Source organism: Homarus americanus, unplaced genomic scaffold (assembly GCF_018991925.1).
Source record: "Homarus americanus isolate GMGI-L3 unplaced genomic scaffold, GMGI_Hamer_2.0 scaffold41027, whole genome shotgun sequence".
NCBI classification, from domain to species: Eukaryota; Metazoa; Arthropoda; class Malacostraca; order Decapoda; family Nephropidae; genus Homarus; species Homarus americanus.
The window spans coordinates 7,340,840-7,357,836 of NW_024745073.1; the positions used below are offsets into that span (position 1 = coordinate 7,340,840).

The window sequence follows — 16,997 nt, forward strand, 5'->3', positions numbered from 1 at the left end:
GAATGTTTTTAAGCAGTTTGTTTAAGTTGCTGAACAGGGATAATATTCTGTATGCTTGACCTAACTGACCTGTACTCCCATTACTTCACAATATGTAATAACATCCCCTTAATCTGTAAATGGCATCCAATATGGTAAAATTATGAAATTAGATAAAACTTTGGATGAAGTTATCCTATCTCTGAAAGACAGGCCATTTAGGTGAGGAGAAAATTTTCCCAAAATCTTTATAACAGTATGTCTTACTCACAAATATATACAGTTATAGGTCAATATATACAATAATAGGAAACATTCTACTGTACCCGTTTCTGACGCTCTGATATACGTTTTCGACGCTCTTCTTCTTCCTGTGTGGCATTCTTGGTGGTCTCCAGTAGGTCTTCATCTCGTATTACCCGACGAATCTTTTTATGCTTGCTTGGTGAATCCTCCTGTTCAATCAATTAAATCATCATTACCAATAATCATCATCTTCCACATTATTTAATTCATTTCCCCCCAATCACCCTGCATCTTATATGCCACCAAAGGTCAAAGCTAGAGGGATGCAGTTGCCAGTACTGGACTAAATCCAAGACTCCATCAATTGACACAGTAGTTCCCAGATGACCCCAGAATGAAATACATATGAAATCATAATTTATTAAACAAAGAAAACAAGTGAAATACTGGATTAGACATGAGCCTGGATAGATCAACTGATCTAATAGCAGCCTTTACTGCTTTTCTGTTTCTAAATAAAGAAACGGATCGAGTTGATATGGTTAGGGCTGATAGTAGTTGCGTTAATGGGTTGAAATGACCGATCACCATATGTGTAAAATAAGTTGGTATTCCGGAAGTGCTTCAAATAAATTGGGAACCCAATGCTACAGTAATGCTGTCCAAGCTCAGTCAAACAGAACTGCAGCTCGGATATGCATTCAAACAGCGGCATTGTTTTTTGTATTTCATTTTCATCTATTACTTTTTCTTTATATCCAAAAAATTTCATATTATACTCAAGAGGGAACCTTGGTAATACAGCAGTAATGCGCATATCTCTCACCACTATGTCATGGATCAAGGCCTGTTTGGCCCAAACACACATGCGAAGGGTGTCATCCAGTTGTGACCCCACCAAACAACTTAGGTTCCCTCCAGGTTCCTCCTGTACTAACACTGGACAAATGAATGAATGGCAACTTTTTCTTGCCTTATGCTGCTGCACCAATTTTTCTTTAACAACTTTATTACAGTGGGAATATATATATAGGGAGTCAGAAACATGTATATATGTTCAATTCTTTGCATCCCCTTAAAAACCGAAATATCCCCAGGTTAAGAACCACTGTTCTAGATGATAAGTGAGAGCTATAAGTTCCCATGGCCTCTAGAATAATGAGTCCATAGACCCTCCACCAAGTTAAACCTTGCAAGATCCAAAAAGAGTCAAACACTAACCTAAGTCCCAAAAATTCAATTCATGTAACATAACAAACTGCATCTTCATCAAAAGAAGAAAACAACAAAAAGCCACAAATTGAGCTTCTAACTAAAACTGTGATCAAGAGTAAGAAACAACTCCTAACATACCTTCTACATCAAGGGAGAGGGTATCTGAATAGGAGCTGGGCAAGGCTGAAGAACATGAAGCCAAATCCTACAAGGCCATAAAGGAGTTATTTAATCACTCCTGTGAGCGAGGTGAATGCTACACTGTTCTACCTAACCTATAAACATATAATAAAAGGATCAACTATATGAAAATTATTATCTTTCTAAGTTTCAACATTCAAGGAACTTACTTTATTTTCTTCATCACCACTTTCATCTGAAGATGAAGTCATTTTCTTTATACGTTTTCTTTTGGATTTTGGTTTATCATCCTCATCTTCCTCACTAAAACAAGAAGAAAATACACAAATTAAAGACCACTTGGAGGATATACATTGAACATTTATCCTTTCTTTCTCACTATTACAGGTCCTTGGTACAGGGTGGCCAGAATCAAGGGGCTCTTCCTTTATTTGCTGTCATTCATTCCAACTGCAATATATAGTATTCCTTTTTCAGGACATAGCCCAATATTTTCATCTAGGTTTGACTTTATCATTTCACATAACACAACACCACACATCAGCAGCATATACATTCCCATTCAATTAAGAGCCCACATGTAGAAAATTTACCTATCTGATTCTGTTGTGGTCGCCTTCTTTCTCTTCTTCTTACCGTCACCTTCACTGTCTGAAGAAGATATCTGGAATGCTCTCTTCTTTCTGGGCCTTAAGGACATAAGAAAAAATCATCAACACAAAAGTAATCTATCATTAACAACACATTTTACCATAATATAAGTCTAAATGAGAAGAATCTTTACCATCATACCTGAGCATAATGTAAATCTTACAGGGAAGAAAATTTATTTCATGAGAGAGAAGAGCATAGTCGAGGGCTACAATAACCCAAGTGGCGGATATACTAAAGGGATCTTATAAATGTTAAGAACACACCCAAAACCAGCAGTGATATATACAACACTTATGAGTTTAGTTGTTAACCCTTAAATAGGGCTAGATTCCCTTATTCTGCTCCTATATGCACAAATATGAGAAGCAAACACTCTTCATAAAAATCATCTTAAAACTAGTAAACTTCTAATTTTCAAATATAAATTTTATTTTTCCTTTTAAAATAATGTATACAGTTAACCCTCACTTTACGCGGTTAATGTAACCCGGAGGGTCCCGCGTCAAGTGAGAAACGCGTAAAGTGAATAACATAACATATGGGATTAATTGAAATGGAGTCCGGGCCGATCCCCAAACTCCACTTTTTGACGACACACAACTATGTTGTAGTAAAAATATTATCTAAACTTTATGATGGTATGCACACACAATTAATAATTAAGAGAAATATCAATAATATTAGGTTTTTTAACACTTACATTAGTAGAAAAAATGGCTGGGCACACGGGGATGGGCGGTTGGTTCCGAGGCAGAGGGCAGATTATTGGCCCTCACCTGTGTCACTTGTATCAATTGTATCACTATCCGCCACAGAGGCTTGCAGGGCCTCTTTGTCAAACTCCCCAAAGTCCATATAAGTCCATATCCTCACCATAATTATCACTATCACTGACTTGGGCCGGCTGTGGTGGGTGAAGAACTGGTAATGTTTTGATGACTGGGCGACCTTGTGCGCACCATGTTCGCGCAGCTTACACAACATGGCGGATGGCAGGAGGTTTGGATCCAAAAATGGCGCGGCTCGCCAGCCGCTCTCCGCGTAAAGGGGTACACGCACCGCGGAATGTGAGCATCCTGGGTTCCGGCAGGGCACCGCGTAAATGTGGAAACGCGGAATGTGGGACCGCGTAAAGTGAGGGTTAACTGTACTGTATATTCTTCTATTCTTCTACATACATCCGAGAAAAAATTTAAATGACATGATAACCTGCATTTAATACACCACAACAGATTGCCAGAGAACACTACATTGGATCTCAATCAACAAAGAAAACTATCAAGTATAACAAAAGAAACATTGGCTTACGATTCCTCAAAGTCACTGTCATCGTCATCATCTTCCTCTTCCTCTTCCTCCTCTTCATCATCCTCATAATCACTTCCTTTATCTTCATCAGATGATATATTCAAATTCATATATCCCTTATACACCTTTGGAACATTCTGAAAAATTCGAAAAGAAAGACAAATTAATCATTTATGTATTCATATCATTCACATAACAAAAATCGGCTAAACTAATCCCTGGACCAAAACACAGACCAACACCCAAATTTTCAACGTAGCCCTTTAGTTATGTTTTTCATCATCCACTCACCACTGCACAAACTTCTAGTCATAATTACTCATTCATCCTTAGGTGGGCAAAGACAGGAGAGAAAAAAGGCGATGTGGCACATTCATTAGGTTTAGCACAGTTCGCTCTAAAAGGTGAATGTCATTTTATTGTCTTATTACTGGCATCTTATTTATGAATTTTTAATGTTTCTTTTTTAAGCATATTTCATGTACTCAGGCAATCTAAACCATACATACTGTATTTATGTGCATATTTAATGATGTTTTCCTATCGCACCCCCCTTCTCTTTAGTTTTGAACACATCCCTATGCCTTCTATATTATATCTGCCTCTGGTCAAGGTACACATCCACTTCCTTAATAGAGCAATTACTATACTGTACTGTACTTACAATCAACCGTCTAACAAAACAAAAGATAGACAATTCGACAACTCATACCAAAGACTATGAAGTAATTACCTCACCACCAGACTCTTCCCCACTTCCTCGTTTGTTCTTCTCTTCTTCTTTCCTCTTCTTTTTCTCTTCATATTTCTTTCTCTCCTTTTCCTCCTCCTCTGCATCATTTTTTGGCTTATCTAGAATAGAGATGAAAGAGAGCACCTAATACAGTAGAGTAACACCAATTTATACAATGCTCTACTTCAAAATACAGTAAAAAAAGCACCTATTAAATAGTTTTCCTTTACAAAGATTCAAGACAGAACTCTATTATTCTTGTCAAGTTCTCTATGCCTTCAGCAGGTAGATATAAACCCTAACTGAAAGAAGAACAAACCACTGAGTCAACTGGATTCAACAGTAATTACACACTAATATGGATTTTTTTTACAAACCTTCATCATCTTCATCATCATCATCCTCCCCCTCCTCGTCACTGCTCATGAGGATCTGCTTCTTCATCTTTTCATTCAGTGACATACCTCCTTCCTTCTTACTCTTCTTTTTCTTTTTGTCGTCTTCTTCTTCTTCTTCCTCCTCCTCATCATCATCATCCTCTTTATCTATACTAATATCTAATAAGCCTTCCTTTTTCTTTTTGTCACCTTCTTTATTCACCTTTGTACTAGATTTCTTCTCACCCTCTCCTTCACCCTCTCCTTCAACCTCTCCTTCACCCTTGTCTTCCTTCTTGTCCTCCTCCTTATCCTCTTCTTCCTCTTCAGTATCAGGTTCTACTGCCTTCTTCTTGCTTTTGGGAGCAGGTTTTGGTATTTTGTTCATCTTAAATCTAGGAACAGGAGCAAAAGTTAAAAATATCTAGCTAACAAACACAAACCTTTTAATCCACTATAATAATGTAATGCCTCTCTAAGACTTTGTAAAACATGGGGCTAAGTCACCACAATTTATATTAAACATACAGTACTGTGAAACTTTGTAAGGCTGAAGAAAATAAGTAATGACGATAAGGTTACTGATAATAAGCAATATCATGACTATTAATCATTACAGTATTACTAGACGTGACTAAAAACATATGACTGATAATCCTAATAAGACACAACACAACTGTGAGAGGAACATGAGAGGAATATTGAAGAAAGACTCCAATGGATCAAAACTAACATATCTCTGAAATAAGTTCCTGAATGACTGCTTCATCCTTATTAGTACTAAGCCTATAGTAAAAAGTCTACCAATACCTAAGACCTAATCTGCCAACTGTCCTCTAAAATTGCCCAAGACACTCTTCTCTGATTTCCCAGACTTGTTTGTGAACTGTTACTGTCATGGTAACAATGATCAATTTACAAATAAACCCCTTAAAATATAACCTGCTGGTGCCAACAAAAAGTGATCATAGATATTTTTTTTTATTCTAGGTACACTGTTTGTGACTACTGGTCCACAGATGGATAAAAGTATGGAAAAAATAAAGATGAATTACAACTACCCATTATTACCTCCCACATTCACTCTGAAGACAGCAAACTGTAAACAATGAACAGGTACCTAAATTATTTGGTAACAAACACCAACACCAATGAGCAGGGTGAGACAATGAGGAAGTAGAAAGGTAAACTGATCAGACATATGGACTGATATAAGCTAATTGAACTTTAAACTGTGAAATAGCTACAAGAAAATAACAAGTAAATACTGTATTCAGAAAATTATAATTGAAAGAATACTCACTTCATTAATTTTGAGAATTCCTTGTCGGATTCTTCTTCATCTGCATCACAATCATCACTGTCTAACATTTGTCTGTTAGGGGAGTACAATTCTGGGAAGTCCAGCACATCAATATAATCATCTTCCTCGAGTTTTTCTTTTACGAGTGGAGTAATATCCTTCATGTCAACCTGGCACTTACTTTCAAGCTGTTTTACTTTCAATTCTTCTTGTTCTTCCTCGGTAAGTGCCCTCCTAATCCTTCTAATGCGTTGCCTGTTTGTTTCTCCGTCATTATCACTGGAAGACTTTTTCTTTCTAAAGTTTTTCTTCTTACATCGTGGTTTAGGTTTATCCTCGAGATCATCTTCACTTTCACTCTCAAGTAGGGCGGCTTTTGCCTTCTGGTTGTCTGTCTTCACAGGTGATTTAATATCTTCGGATTTCTTTAATTTGTTCTCTTTCTTTTCAGTTTCAGATGCTGAAGATTCGCTCGCATTTTTCTCCTTTTTCTTCTTTTCTGAAACATTTTCCTCAGAGTTCTCACCATCATTGGTTTCAGTAACACTCTTCTTACTTCCTGTGTTGTCATCTTTCTCTACCCCTGACTTGTCTTTCCCTTCTTCATCAGTGTCAGTTGCCAACAATGTGGATAATGCTTTCTCATTTTCCAAGTTCATTTCATCACCCTCTTCTTTTTCTCTTTTAATTTTGCTTACCTTCTTGAGCTTGTCTTTAGTCTGCTCCTCTGAAGAACTTTCCTTATTCTCCTCATCATCTTTACCATCTTCTTTGTCACTCCCCTCATCACTGTCCTTACTTGCATTCTTTTTCTTCTTCTTTGTCTCCTCCTCCTCCTCCTCTCCTGAACCTGCAGAAGACTTTTTTGGTGAACGTTTCTTTTTCTTTTTCATGGGTTCCCTGTCTTCTTGCCGCCTTCTAATTTCTTCATCGGTGTTTTCTTCCATTGACGTTTCTGAACTCTCCTCAACAAGTCCCAACATAATGTCATCTTCATCTTCATCCTCGTCTTTTTTTCTTCTTCTGCTTCGTCTTCTATCTGTTTTCTTCCTGTCCTGAGAGTCATCATCCTCATCCTCTACTTCTTTCTTTACATCTCTACGTTTTCTCTTCCTTTTGCCTTCTCCCTCATCATCTTCCTTCTTATTTCTTCGCTTTTTATTTTTCCCATTTTCTTTTACTTTCCTTTTTTTGTTCTCTTCTTTCTCTTGTCTTCTTCTCTTTCTCAGCTTCTCATCTTTCTCTTCATCTTTTTTCTTGCCTTTCCTGCCAAGTTCACCTTCTTTTTCTTCTTCTTTTTCTTCTTCTTTTTCTTCTTCTTCTTCTTCTTCTTCTTCTTCCTCCTCCTCCTCATCATCATCATCCTCCTCCTTTTCTTGATTATCTTTATTTTCCATATCATCACCTTCATGTTCATCATCTCCCTCGACATCATCACCATTAACTTCCTCTGGGTCTTGCTTAATTTTTTTATCATTAACTTCCTCTGGTTCTTGCTTAATTTTCTTCTTATCATCCACTTTACTTGGCTCTTGCTTAATTTTCTTCTTATCATCCTCTTCCTTTGATTCTTTCTGTACTTTCTTATTTTCATCATCACCATCTTCTTCTCCGTCTTTAAGTTCTTTCTTTATTTTCTTAACATCTTTCTTTGACTCTTTCTTTGTTTTCTTATCAATATCACTATTTCCAGCATCATCATCATCATCACCACCACCACCACCACCATCATCATCATCATTACCATCACCACCACCATCATCACTACCAACACCATCATCATCATTCCTGTTACTTTTGGCTTTTGCTTTCCCTTTCCTAGACTTCCTCTCATCTTCACTCTCTTCACCCTCCAGATTTTTCTTCCTAATAGACTTCTTTCTATCCTTGCTGGTCACCTCCTCCTCCTCCTCCTCCTCCTCCTCATCTTCCTCACTCTCAGCTTTATCACTTTTAGCACATTTTTTCCTGTTGGATCTCCTAAAACCTCTTCTACCATATTTCCTATTAAGTTCTTCTTCCTCTGTTTCCACATCACCTTCACTCTCCTCACCTTCTCGATTTTTCTTTTTGATAGACTTCTTTCTGTCCTTGCTGGTCTTCTCCTCCTCCTCTTCCTCACTCTCAGCTTTATTACTTTTAGCAGTTTTTCTCCTGTTGGATCTCCTATAACCTCTTCTACTAGATTTCCTATTAAGTTCCTCTTCCTCTGTTTCCACATCACCTCCTTCGTCATCTTTGGGTTTGTCCTTGACTTTTTGCAATCTCAATGAAGTTCTTGTCTTTTTCGGTTCATCATCGCTATCCACACACTCTGATGTAGTGTTTTTGGACAATCGAGACGAGTCATCATCCTCGTTGTCTTCTGTCGCCAAATTGCCCTCCTGATTAGAGGCTCCATCGCCCCGACTTTTTAATCTTAGTTTTTGTTTTCTCTCTGATTTCTCGTCATCATCATCTTCTTTCTCTGTGTTTTTGTTGGATTTTGTGCTTTTCTCAGTATTTTCTTTTTTAATTCCAACTATATCATCAAAATCTACTCCACCATCTATCCCATCTTCTAGAGCACCATCAATATCACTGTTTCCATCACTTAATATGTCATCAATTGCATCTTGAAGATCTGGAAGAGAATGTTCATCGTCAGACCTAAAAAGATCAACATTAGTATTAGGGACTTCAGCCATATCCATCAGCTCTTCGTTGCTTTCTTTTGGTTTTTCTTTACTCTTTGCTTGTTCACTTTTGGAATTCTTGACATTTTCTGCATTTTCATCACTGTTGTCATTTTCATCATCTTGAATTTGGCTGTCATTATCACTCTCTACATTCTTTTTCTGTTTTCTATTACTCCTACGATTTTCCCTCTTCTTGTTATCTTCCTTTCCTTTAAGCTTTTCATCATCACTCTCCTTAGGTACTTTCTTTTTCCCCTTCCCAGTCTTTTTGACACTTTCTGCAACTAAATCCTTAGCAGATGTATTTTCTGTATTACTGCCACCAGCTTGTTCATTATCCTTCCCAGCAGACTCATCATTTTGACAGTCTCCTTGAGGAACCTTATCAAGATGATCATTCACTTCATTTTCCATCAATTCAAAGTTTGAACGCAAGGCATTTAACTGCTTTAAAATACGCTTTCCAGTTTTTTCTGTCGCTTCTTCGGAATATTGTCCTTTTTGCCATCTCCCCTTGATAGTCTTAACATTATTAAGACATAAAGACAACATCTCAGACATGTTATCAATGACTTCCATTAGCTTGCTATGAGAAGCAACTGGTTCAGTTTTTACTTTTTTTACCGCTTTCTTCTTAGGTGTCTTTGATTTTTCTTGAGGTTCTTCCTTAAAGCTTCTTTCCAATCGTGTTCGCTTTAACAAGTCAAATTTAATCTTCAGCTTGTGAGTCCTCAGTTCCTTTCTGTAAAGATCAATATTGCACCATAAAAAAATCACATTACCATATTGTCACATAGAAAGTGAATATTAACTGACAAACATAAATAAATATATCTCCAAGTACTCACGCACACACACACACGTCAATATACAAATGTCATTGAGGATAGTATCTTTGCAATTTTCAAATTAATTAGTCCTTAACTTGACTATACAGTAAATCTGGATTTGGGAGTTCTGGTCTATGAAGCCTCCCTAAGAAGCATTCCCAAAACAGAGCAAAGAACATTTTAGGCCCGTGGGCGCTGGTTGACCAGTCGATCGCGCTGGACACAGGTGCCCGAGGAGGTGGGAAACAAACAGTTGTCAATTGTTGTTTGTGGGAATATCTCATTCACTCTTGTAATGATACAATGTTTCTTATTATCTTATCATAGGTAAATGAATGGTTTATATAATTTATTTATCATTGTGCCTGTCACTGTTTTCAAATTAGACTACAAGACATGTATTTCTCCCATACGTATTTCGATTGTACGCCTGGCAACGGGTGCGGGTAAGGGAAGTGAGTTGAGTGACTGCTAGTTAAGTGTCGTCCCTCCCTCCCTGCCGTATTTCACTGGATTTACTGTAATTATTAGTGTTTACTGATATAATAATACTTAATAGTGATTAATCATAGCATTATAGCCAGATTAGCTCATCATTGTAACCACCAGGATACTGTGAGGTGTTATGGTTGTTTTTCAACTCGTATTTTCAGATAGGTGGGGTATGCTATAACAAATCTAATTGGTTCTAGAACCTCGTTCGTTATAGCATTCGTTCGTTATAGGATTAATCCGTTCCAGGCCCCCAAATACAACCACTTGACACCGAAAAATTTCTGTGGAAATTGTAAAAAAATACGGTACTTTATCTTACCTTAGTGTTGCTCAGCATGCAAGAAAGGAGGCAGAGGAGGAGGGGGGAGGAGAGAATTATGGAGAAGAGGTGGAAGGAGAGGACTCATCCTTCCTAGCCCTCTTTGGTGACTATGTCTTACAGGCACTTTGCTGTTTATTTATAATTTCTTTCTTAGTTTCAAAGGTTATTAGCTTTCTCACTAGCTTTTGATGATTCAGTGTTACAATTGTACACTTGTATAACAAAATAGTTATAAAAATAACACAAATTTCCACATCAAAAGAAGAAATTTCAACAAGTTCAGTGGTGCACTGACTACACAATGAACCAATATGGCGCCCGACGCTCTTGATGTGAGCCGCGGTATAACAATATTCATGCACAGGACAAAATAGTCCCGTATTCATCCGCGTTCGTTGTAGGAGTTTCGTTCGTTATAGCATTCTCAATTTTATAGGTAAAACCATTTGTTACAGGAATATTCGTAGTAGAATCCGTTCGTTATAGCATACCCTACTGAGTATATGTAACTTTCTTCATTTATTTTTATTCATTTTCATACACACACCATCCTAAATACATACTGTGAAAAAAGTAAAAGAAATAATTGTCCTAAGGGCAAACCTATACTCAAATGTACTAAGTTAATTACTAAAAATTCTATGTCTGGTGTAAATTATGTGATCTTTACACTCAAATTAATTGCTATCTTGCAAGAATTCCAGCAATTTAAGTTATATTCTGCTAAGCCAAGTCGTGACATTTTATGAGCAAAAAACTTAACTCCCTCTATTTGACTGATAACTGTCCACTTGGTAATCTCCCTGCCTGGCTGTCAACACATCACCCCCCCCCCCAAGCCAGGGTTAAGGTATTTTTAGGCTTAAAGTTTTTATCTCATAAAATGTCAGACTAGACTTAGCAGAATATAACATGCATTGCTGGAATCCTTGCAAGATAGCAATTAATTGGAGTATAAACATCACATAGTTTGCACAAGAGATAAAAGTTTTAGTCCTTTAATGTAGTACATTTGAGTACAAAGTGAGTACAGTAATATGTTGCTCAAAATTGTTTTGTTTTTTTTCACAGAAAAAAGTCTGTATAACTAACCCCAGTGGTCAGGATATTATGTACAGTACTGTCATTTTGGTGTTTTTTATATCATTATTTATCGTTTTTATACAGTACATTTAGTACATTCACTGGAAGATTCAGACAATCGGCTTTTTCGGACAGGTGGTCCCCCTTTCAGTCCAGATATTCAAGGGTTCTCTGTATATGGTATGTTTGTAATCAATGATCCCACATCTAGTATTTAAAGTTCCTACAGCCCACTTGTTTACATCAAACCATATTTTCATTTAGTCATTACTGGAGCACTTCATACCCTATACCAAGTTCAAAACTGAAAAGATTTGTCTTATTTGTAAAGTGAAATTAGACAAGAAATTTTGTTGTACTGTACACATACAAAAATAAATCAACTATTGTCAAGAAAAAAATTATCCATGGACAGGCAGATGGATGGAGAAACATCATAATGACTACTATACAATATATCTATGCCAGGTATAACGAGATAAGAAACAGGGAAGCCAATATAATGCAGTCAAGCTGAAAAATACACACAGTAGGTAGTAAAATTAGTAGGTGAATTTCAGAGTTAAGAAGTAAAAGACACTAACAGAAAAGGAACAGACACCAAATGTATACTTATGAGAACATCTGCAGAATGACAAATATTAATTTCCTTTTCAGCATAACCTAACCTCTTTTTACATTATAAACCCACAAACCTCCATTTGTGTACAATCCTACAATATCTTTAAGTGGTGTTTGCAGCTCATGTTTACTGGAGTCTTCAAGTACAGTATGAATTCACAATTCAAAATCCTCCTCTTGTTCTTTCAAAATATTTTGTTGAGAGCACACAATTTATCCTAATCATGAATATCATAATAGTTTAAGAAAATGATAAATTCAACAAATTAAATTAAATAAACAATGAGAAGTAAATTTACAATTCTATCACTGTATCTCAATCCTATATTAAGAACCATCAGAAGTATGCAGCAATACTGTATAAATATAGGGTAAATTACCTGGACATATTAGCATCATCTTCTTCTGATTTCGTAAGGTTGCTCAGGATGGTACGGTGAAGGGCTCGTAGTTCTGTCATAGGTGATGGATCACACACATAGCATGCCCAATTTTCTGTGGATTCTACTTTTTTTAACTCAGATCGACCCATGGTCCGTTTCACACAACGCTGAAAAAGAATGGGGGGGGGGGATTAAAGACAATACTTGGTAAAATTTACAGTTTGTGAAAGCTTCTATTACTGAATTATTTTATGAGTTTTCCATAAGATAACAATATAGAGAGATGGGTGGGTGTATGTAGTTCCATGTATTTGTTAATACAGTCAACCCTCGCTTTACGCGGTCCCACATTCCGCGTTTCCATGTTTACGCGGTATCCTGCCGAAACAGGAATGCTCACATTCCGCGGTGCGTGTACCCCTTTACGCGGAGAGCGGCTGGCGAGCCGCGCCATTTTTGGATCCAAACCTCCTGCCATCTCTCCCGCCATCCGCCATGTTGTGTAAGCGGCGCGAGCATGGTGCGCACAAGGTCGCCCAGTCATCAAAACATTACCGAGTTCTTCACCCGCCACCCACCACAGCCGGCCCAAGTCAGTGATAGTGATAATTATAGTGAGGATATGGTCTTATACGGACTTTGAGGGGTTTGACAAAGAGGCCCTGCAAGCCTCTGTGGTGGATAGTGATACAATTGATACAAGTGATACAGGTGAGGGCCAATAATCTGCCCTCTGCCTCGGAACCAACCACAACATCCCCGTGTGCCCAGCCATCTTTTCTACTAATGTAAGTGTTAAAAAACCTAATATTATTGATATTTCTCTTAATTATTAATTGTGTGTGCATACCATCATAAAGTTAAGATAATATTTTTACTACAACATAGTTGTGTGTCGTCAAAAAGTGGAGTTTGGGGGGTTGGCCCGGTCTCTATTTCAATTAATCCCATATGTTATGTTGTTCACTTTATGCGTTTCTCACTTTCACCAGTACCCTGTGGGTTGAATTAACCTCGTAAAGTGAGGGTTGATCCGTTTTAGCCGATTGTCCGAATTAACCGATTTAGGGGTTAATATTGCATTATATTTCAAAGTCATTGTTTTCGTCACGATTTTATCCCACTCTCCACTGTAATACGTATGGTAATTTCAGCAAAAATAGTACATTTCCGTGAATGTATTATATCAAGCACAGTGTGAATAGAATATCATTGTAATATAATAGTATTTTAACCGAAAACTATTAAAAAAACGAACAACATCTCAAGAACATCGGAAGCTTAGGTAAAGTCTTTTGTTTTCGTCATGTATTTTATCCTATTTTACATTAAAATACATCACGTTTCAGCAAACTACCATTTATTTCCGAGAATATATTCATTCAGGCGCAGTTTAGGTAAAATATACGTGTGATGTAACAGTTTTTTAACTGAAAACGATTCGAAAAATACGTTTCCTCTAGCCCTGTTCAAGGAGAGGACTGGGAGAAGCTGTTTGGTGCTGCAGACGATGACAAGGGAAATGATTTGGATGGATTATAATGAAAATATTCAGAAATATGGTATCGAGTATTTATTCAAGTCAATTAGGATAGAATATTATTGTAATACAACAGTTTTTTAACTGAAAACCAATCGAAAAGCGATTACGGTAACATCTTTTGAACGAAAGAAAGCAAAAGTCATTGTTTTCGTCACGATTTTATCCCACTTTCCACTGTAATACGTACGTCATTTCAGCAAAAATATTACATTTCTGTGAATGAATTATATCAAGCACAGTATGAATAGAATACCATTGTAATATAACAGTAATTCAACCAAAACTATTAAAAAAACGAGTAACTTCTCTTGAACATCGGAAGGTTAGGTAAAATCTTTTGTTTTCGTCATGTATTTTATCCTATTTTACATTAAAATACATCACGTTTCAGCAAAACTACTATTTATTTCCGAGAATATATTCATTCAGGCACAGTTAAGGTAAAATATACATGTGATGTTACAGTTTTTTAACTGAAAACGATTCGAAAAACACGTGTACCGTCTACTGATACTCAACAGCTGGTGGTGCGTCATGCGTCGTTGTAAACAATAGGAGGTTGAAGTAGATTACCGGGTATTATATTAAGTGTGAAATATCGAAAAGGTTTTTATTACCGGTATTTTTTGTAGATCAATGAGAACTGTGATACTGTATATGATATGATAAGTTAGCCTGTGCTAAGAACTTCAACATAGACTACTGAAAACACGTTGTAAGGTAATTGAGCCTATTTTAAGTTGGTGAGCTTCATTTGCTGAAGGAACTGCACAACTTTTCATTACTAATTGGTACATATTTTACGTTTCCATTGTTTACTGGCAGTAAATGGTAAATATTGTTCATGTCTGAAGCTAAAAGTTGCATCCCCCCCCACACTAGTGGTGGAGATGTTACATTTAACCAAAAAGACGCTGGTGTTTTATCAGATTTTGTCCGAATTATCCGAAATCCGGATTAAAGGGGTCCGAATTAACGAGGGTCGACTGTGTGTGTGTATATATATATATATATATATATATATATATATATATATATATATATATATATGTATATATGTATGTATGTATGTATGTATGTATGTGTATGTATGTATGTATGTATGTATGTATGTATGTATGTATGCATGTATGTATGTATATATATATATATATATATATATATATATATATATATATATATATATATATATATATATATATATATATATATATATATATATATATATATATATATATATATATATATATATATATATATATATATATAATATATATATATATATATATATAGCCTGATAACAGTGAGACCTAGCTGGATAACTCAAGAAACAATTGCCTGCATGTACTGACATTTACTGTTTTTATAGAGAAAAGAATCAGTTTACCAATAACCTTAACTAACACCCCAAAATGTATCTTTACAATTTTGTGTTAAACAATATAATACAACAGATGAAGGATTCTGACAACCCTACCAAAATAACAGAAGTTATATTGTTCATTTCAAAATTCATTAGACCCTCCAAAAAGATACTTTTTGGAGTGTGTGTACATTACACTTGTAAAACAAATTACTCACCTTACAAAAACCATTGAAGCAACCTTCTTGTTCACAACACAGAAGATCACCTCCCTCTGCACACAAGCGGCAGTACTCGTCATAACCTTCCTCATCCTTGCAGTATCTGCCTTTGCCGTAGTACTTCCGGCATCTCTATATGGTATAAATCATGCCAATATAAAACAATAAAAACAAAATGAATAATGTCTGAATTATCATAAAGATCTTAACATCAAAATTTACTTTTCTCCTCAGTGTTGTTTATAAATGCTACTCTCCATCCTCCATATATATTCAGTTGTGGAAGGTTTACTTGGAATAGTTTCCCATCAGTGCTACTCCCCTTTTATATCATATTAATAACATCCTCCACTTCATTCTTTCCAGCAGCAGACCCTCTTGCTGACCACATTAACCAACCTATACCTGTGCTCTATAGCCCACTCTCAAGTGGCCTCTCCCTGTACATTGAACAAAATCATAAAAATAAAGTGAACATAGACCTTGAGACCATAGCCCATGGTTACATTTTATCGACTAAAACATCCACTCCCACATATCAGCTACAGGAAAAATGGATGATGTAATAATCTGAGTACCAAAGGGAAAGATGACAATGGTGGCAAATATGACAAAACATATCTCAAATTTTTTTGTGATATACTGCAACTTTGGTCAACATCCACGACTTCATTGATGTTACAATCAGACTGCAATTTATGTTGAACCTTTTTACTACTGGTATACGAAAGAAAAAACCATCAGAAGATGGTGAGGTGCTGACACAGGCACCTGAGGGCTTCCCATACTGAACTTGGTCAGTAGCATCATTTATGAAAGTGTGTTATATATTTAAGAAAAATATGCAAATACAGCTGCTCCCCGACTTACGACGGGTTAGGGACCGACATCCAGGTCGTAAGTCGAAATGGCCGTAAGTCGGAAATGCTTAAATAACACAGAAAATTGAAAATGGGGGGTTTCTTTTTCTTCTCAACACCACAAAACACTCACTTTTAATCTTGCCATCCTTTTTAAAGTGAATTACAGATGAAAATTTTGTTTGTGTACTGACTTTGGGACTCGAAAATACGTAATTTGACCAAATTTTGGTACGACTGAGGCAGGTAGTAAGTGCGGGTGGACGTAAGTCGAGAAGGTCGTAAGTCAGGGAGGAGCTGTAAAGATGCAGTATATCTTTACATTACAATGCACAAGTCTAATGAGAGAACCAGTAACACAGTTACAATTAGTCATACCCGAGTTGTTTAATTTCATCTTAATTTGTGTAATGAATACCAGATTAGAGTGATGTACAGTACCTACCTTGCAAATGAAGACTCCAAGAACTGGGTGTGTGTGGACCAATGACCTTATCTGATGGTTAACTTGTTCATTGCAAGATGTGCATCGCACTACTGATCCACTGAGCCGTTTATTAAGTTCTGAAGGAAAACGGTTTTCAGTTAAACAATACAGTATATTGAAAATGGTATATTCTTATATTGTAATGAAGATTTGAT

At 36.4% G+C, this 16,997-nt stretch overlaps 1 protein-coding gene across 1 annotated transcript in view; it reads right to left on the reverse strand.

Moving 5' to 3' along the window:
• Positions 1 to 16,997, reverse strand: part of LOC121878304 (transcriptional regulator ATRX-like) — a 65,637-nt gene that overhangs the window by 28,866 nt on the left and 19,774 nt on the right. Inside the window, exons 7-16 of the mRNA XM_042384407.1 lie at positions 16,801 to 16,919; positions 15,493 to 15,627; positions 12,366 to 12,535; positions 5,957 to 9,376; positions 4,654 to 5,048; positions 4,277 to 4,395; positions 3,544 to 3,680; positions 2,175 to 2,270; positions 1,791 to 1,884; positions 306 to 434 (exon numbers count right to left, since the gene is read on the reverse strand). Coding sequence (XP_042240341.1) covers positions 306 to 434; positions 1,791 to 1,884; positions 2,175 to 2,270; positions 3,544 to 3,680; positions 4,277 to 4,395; positions 4,654 to 5,048; positions 5,957 to 9,376; positions 12,366 to 12,535; positions 15,493 to 15,627; positions 16,801 to 16,919 — 4,814 coding nt within the window. The remainder of the gene's footprint in view (positions 1 to 305; positions 435 to 1,790; positions 1,885 to 2,174; positions 2,271 to 3,543; positions 3,681 to 4,276; positions 4,396 to 4,653; positions 5,049 to 5,956; positions 9,377 to 12,365; positions 12,536 to 15,492; positions 15,628 to 16,800; positions 16,920 to 16,997) is intronic.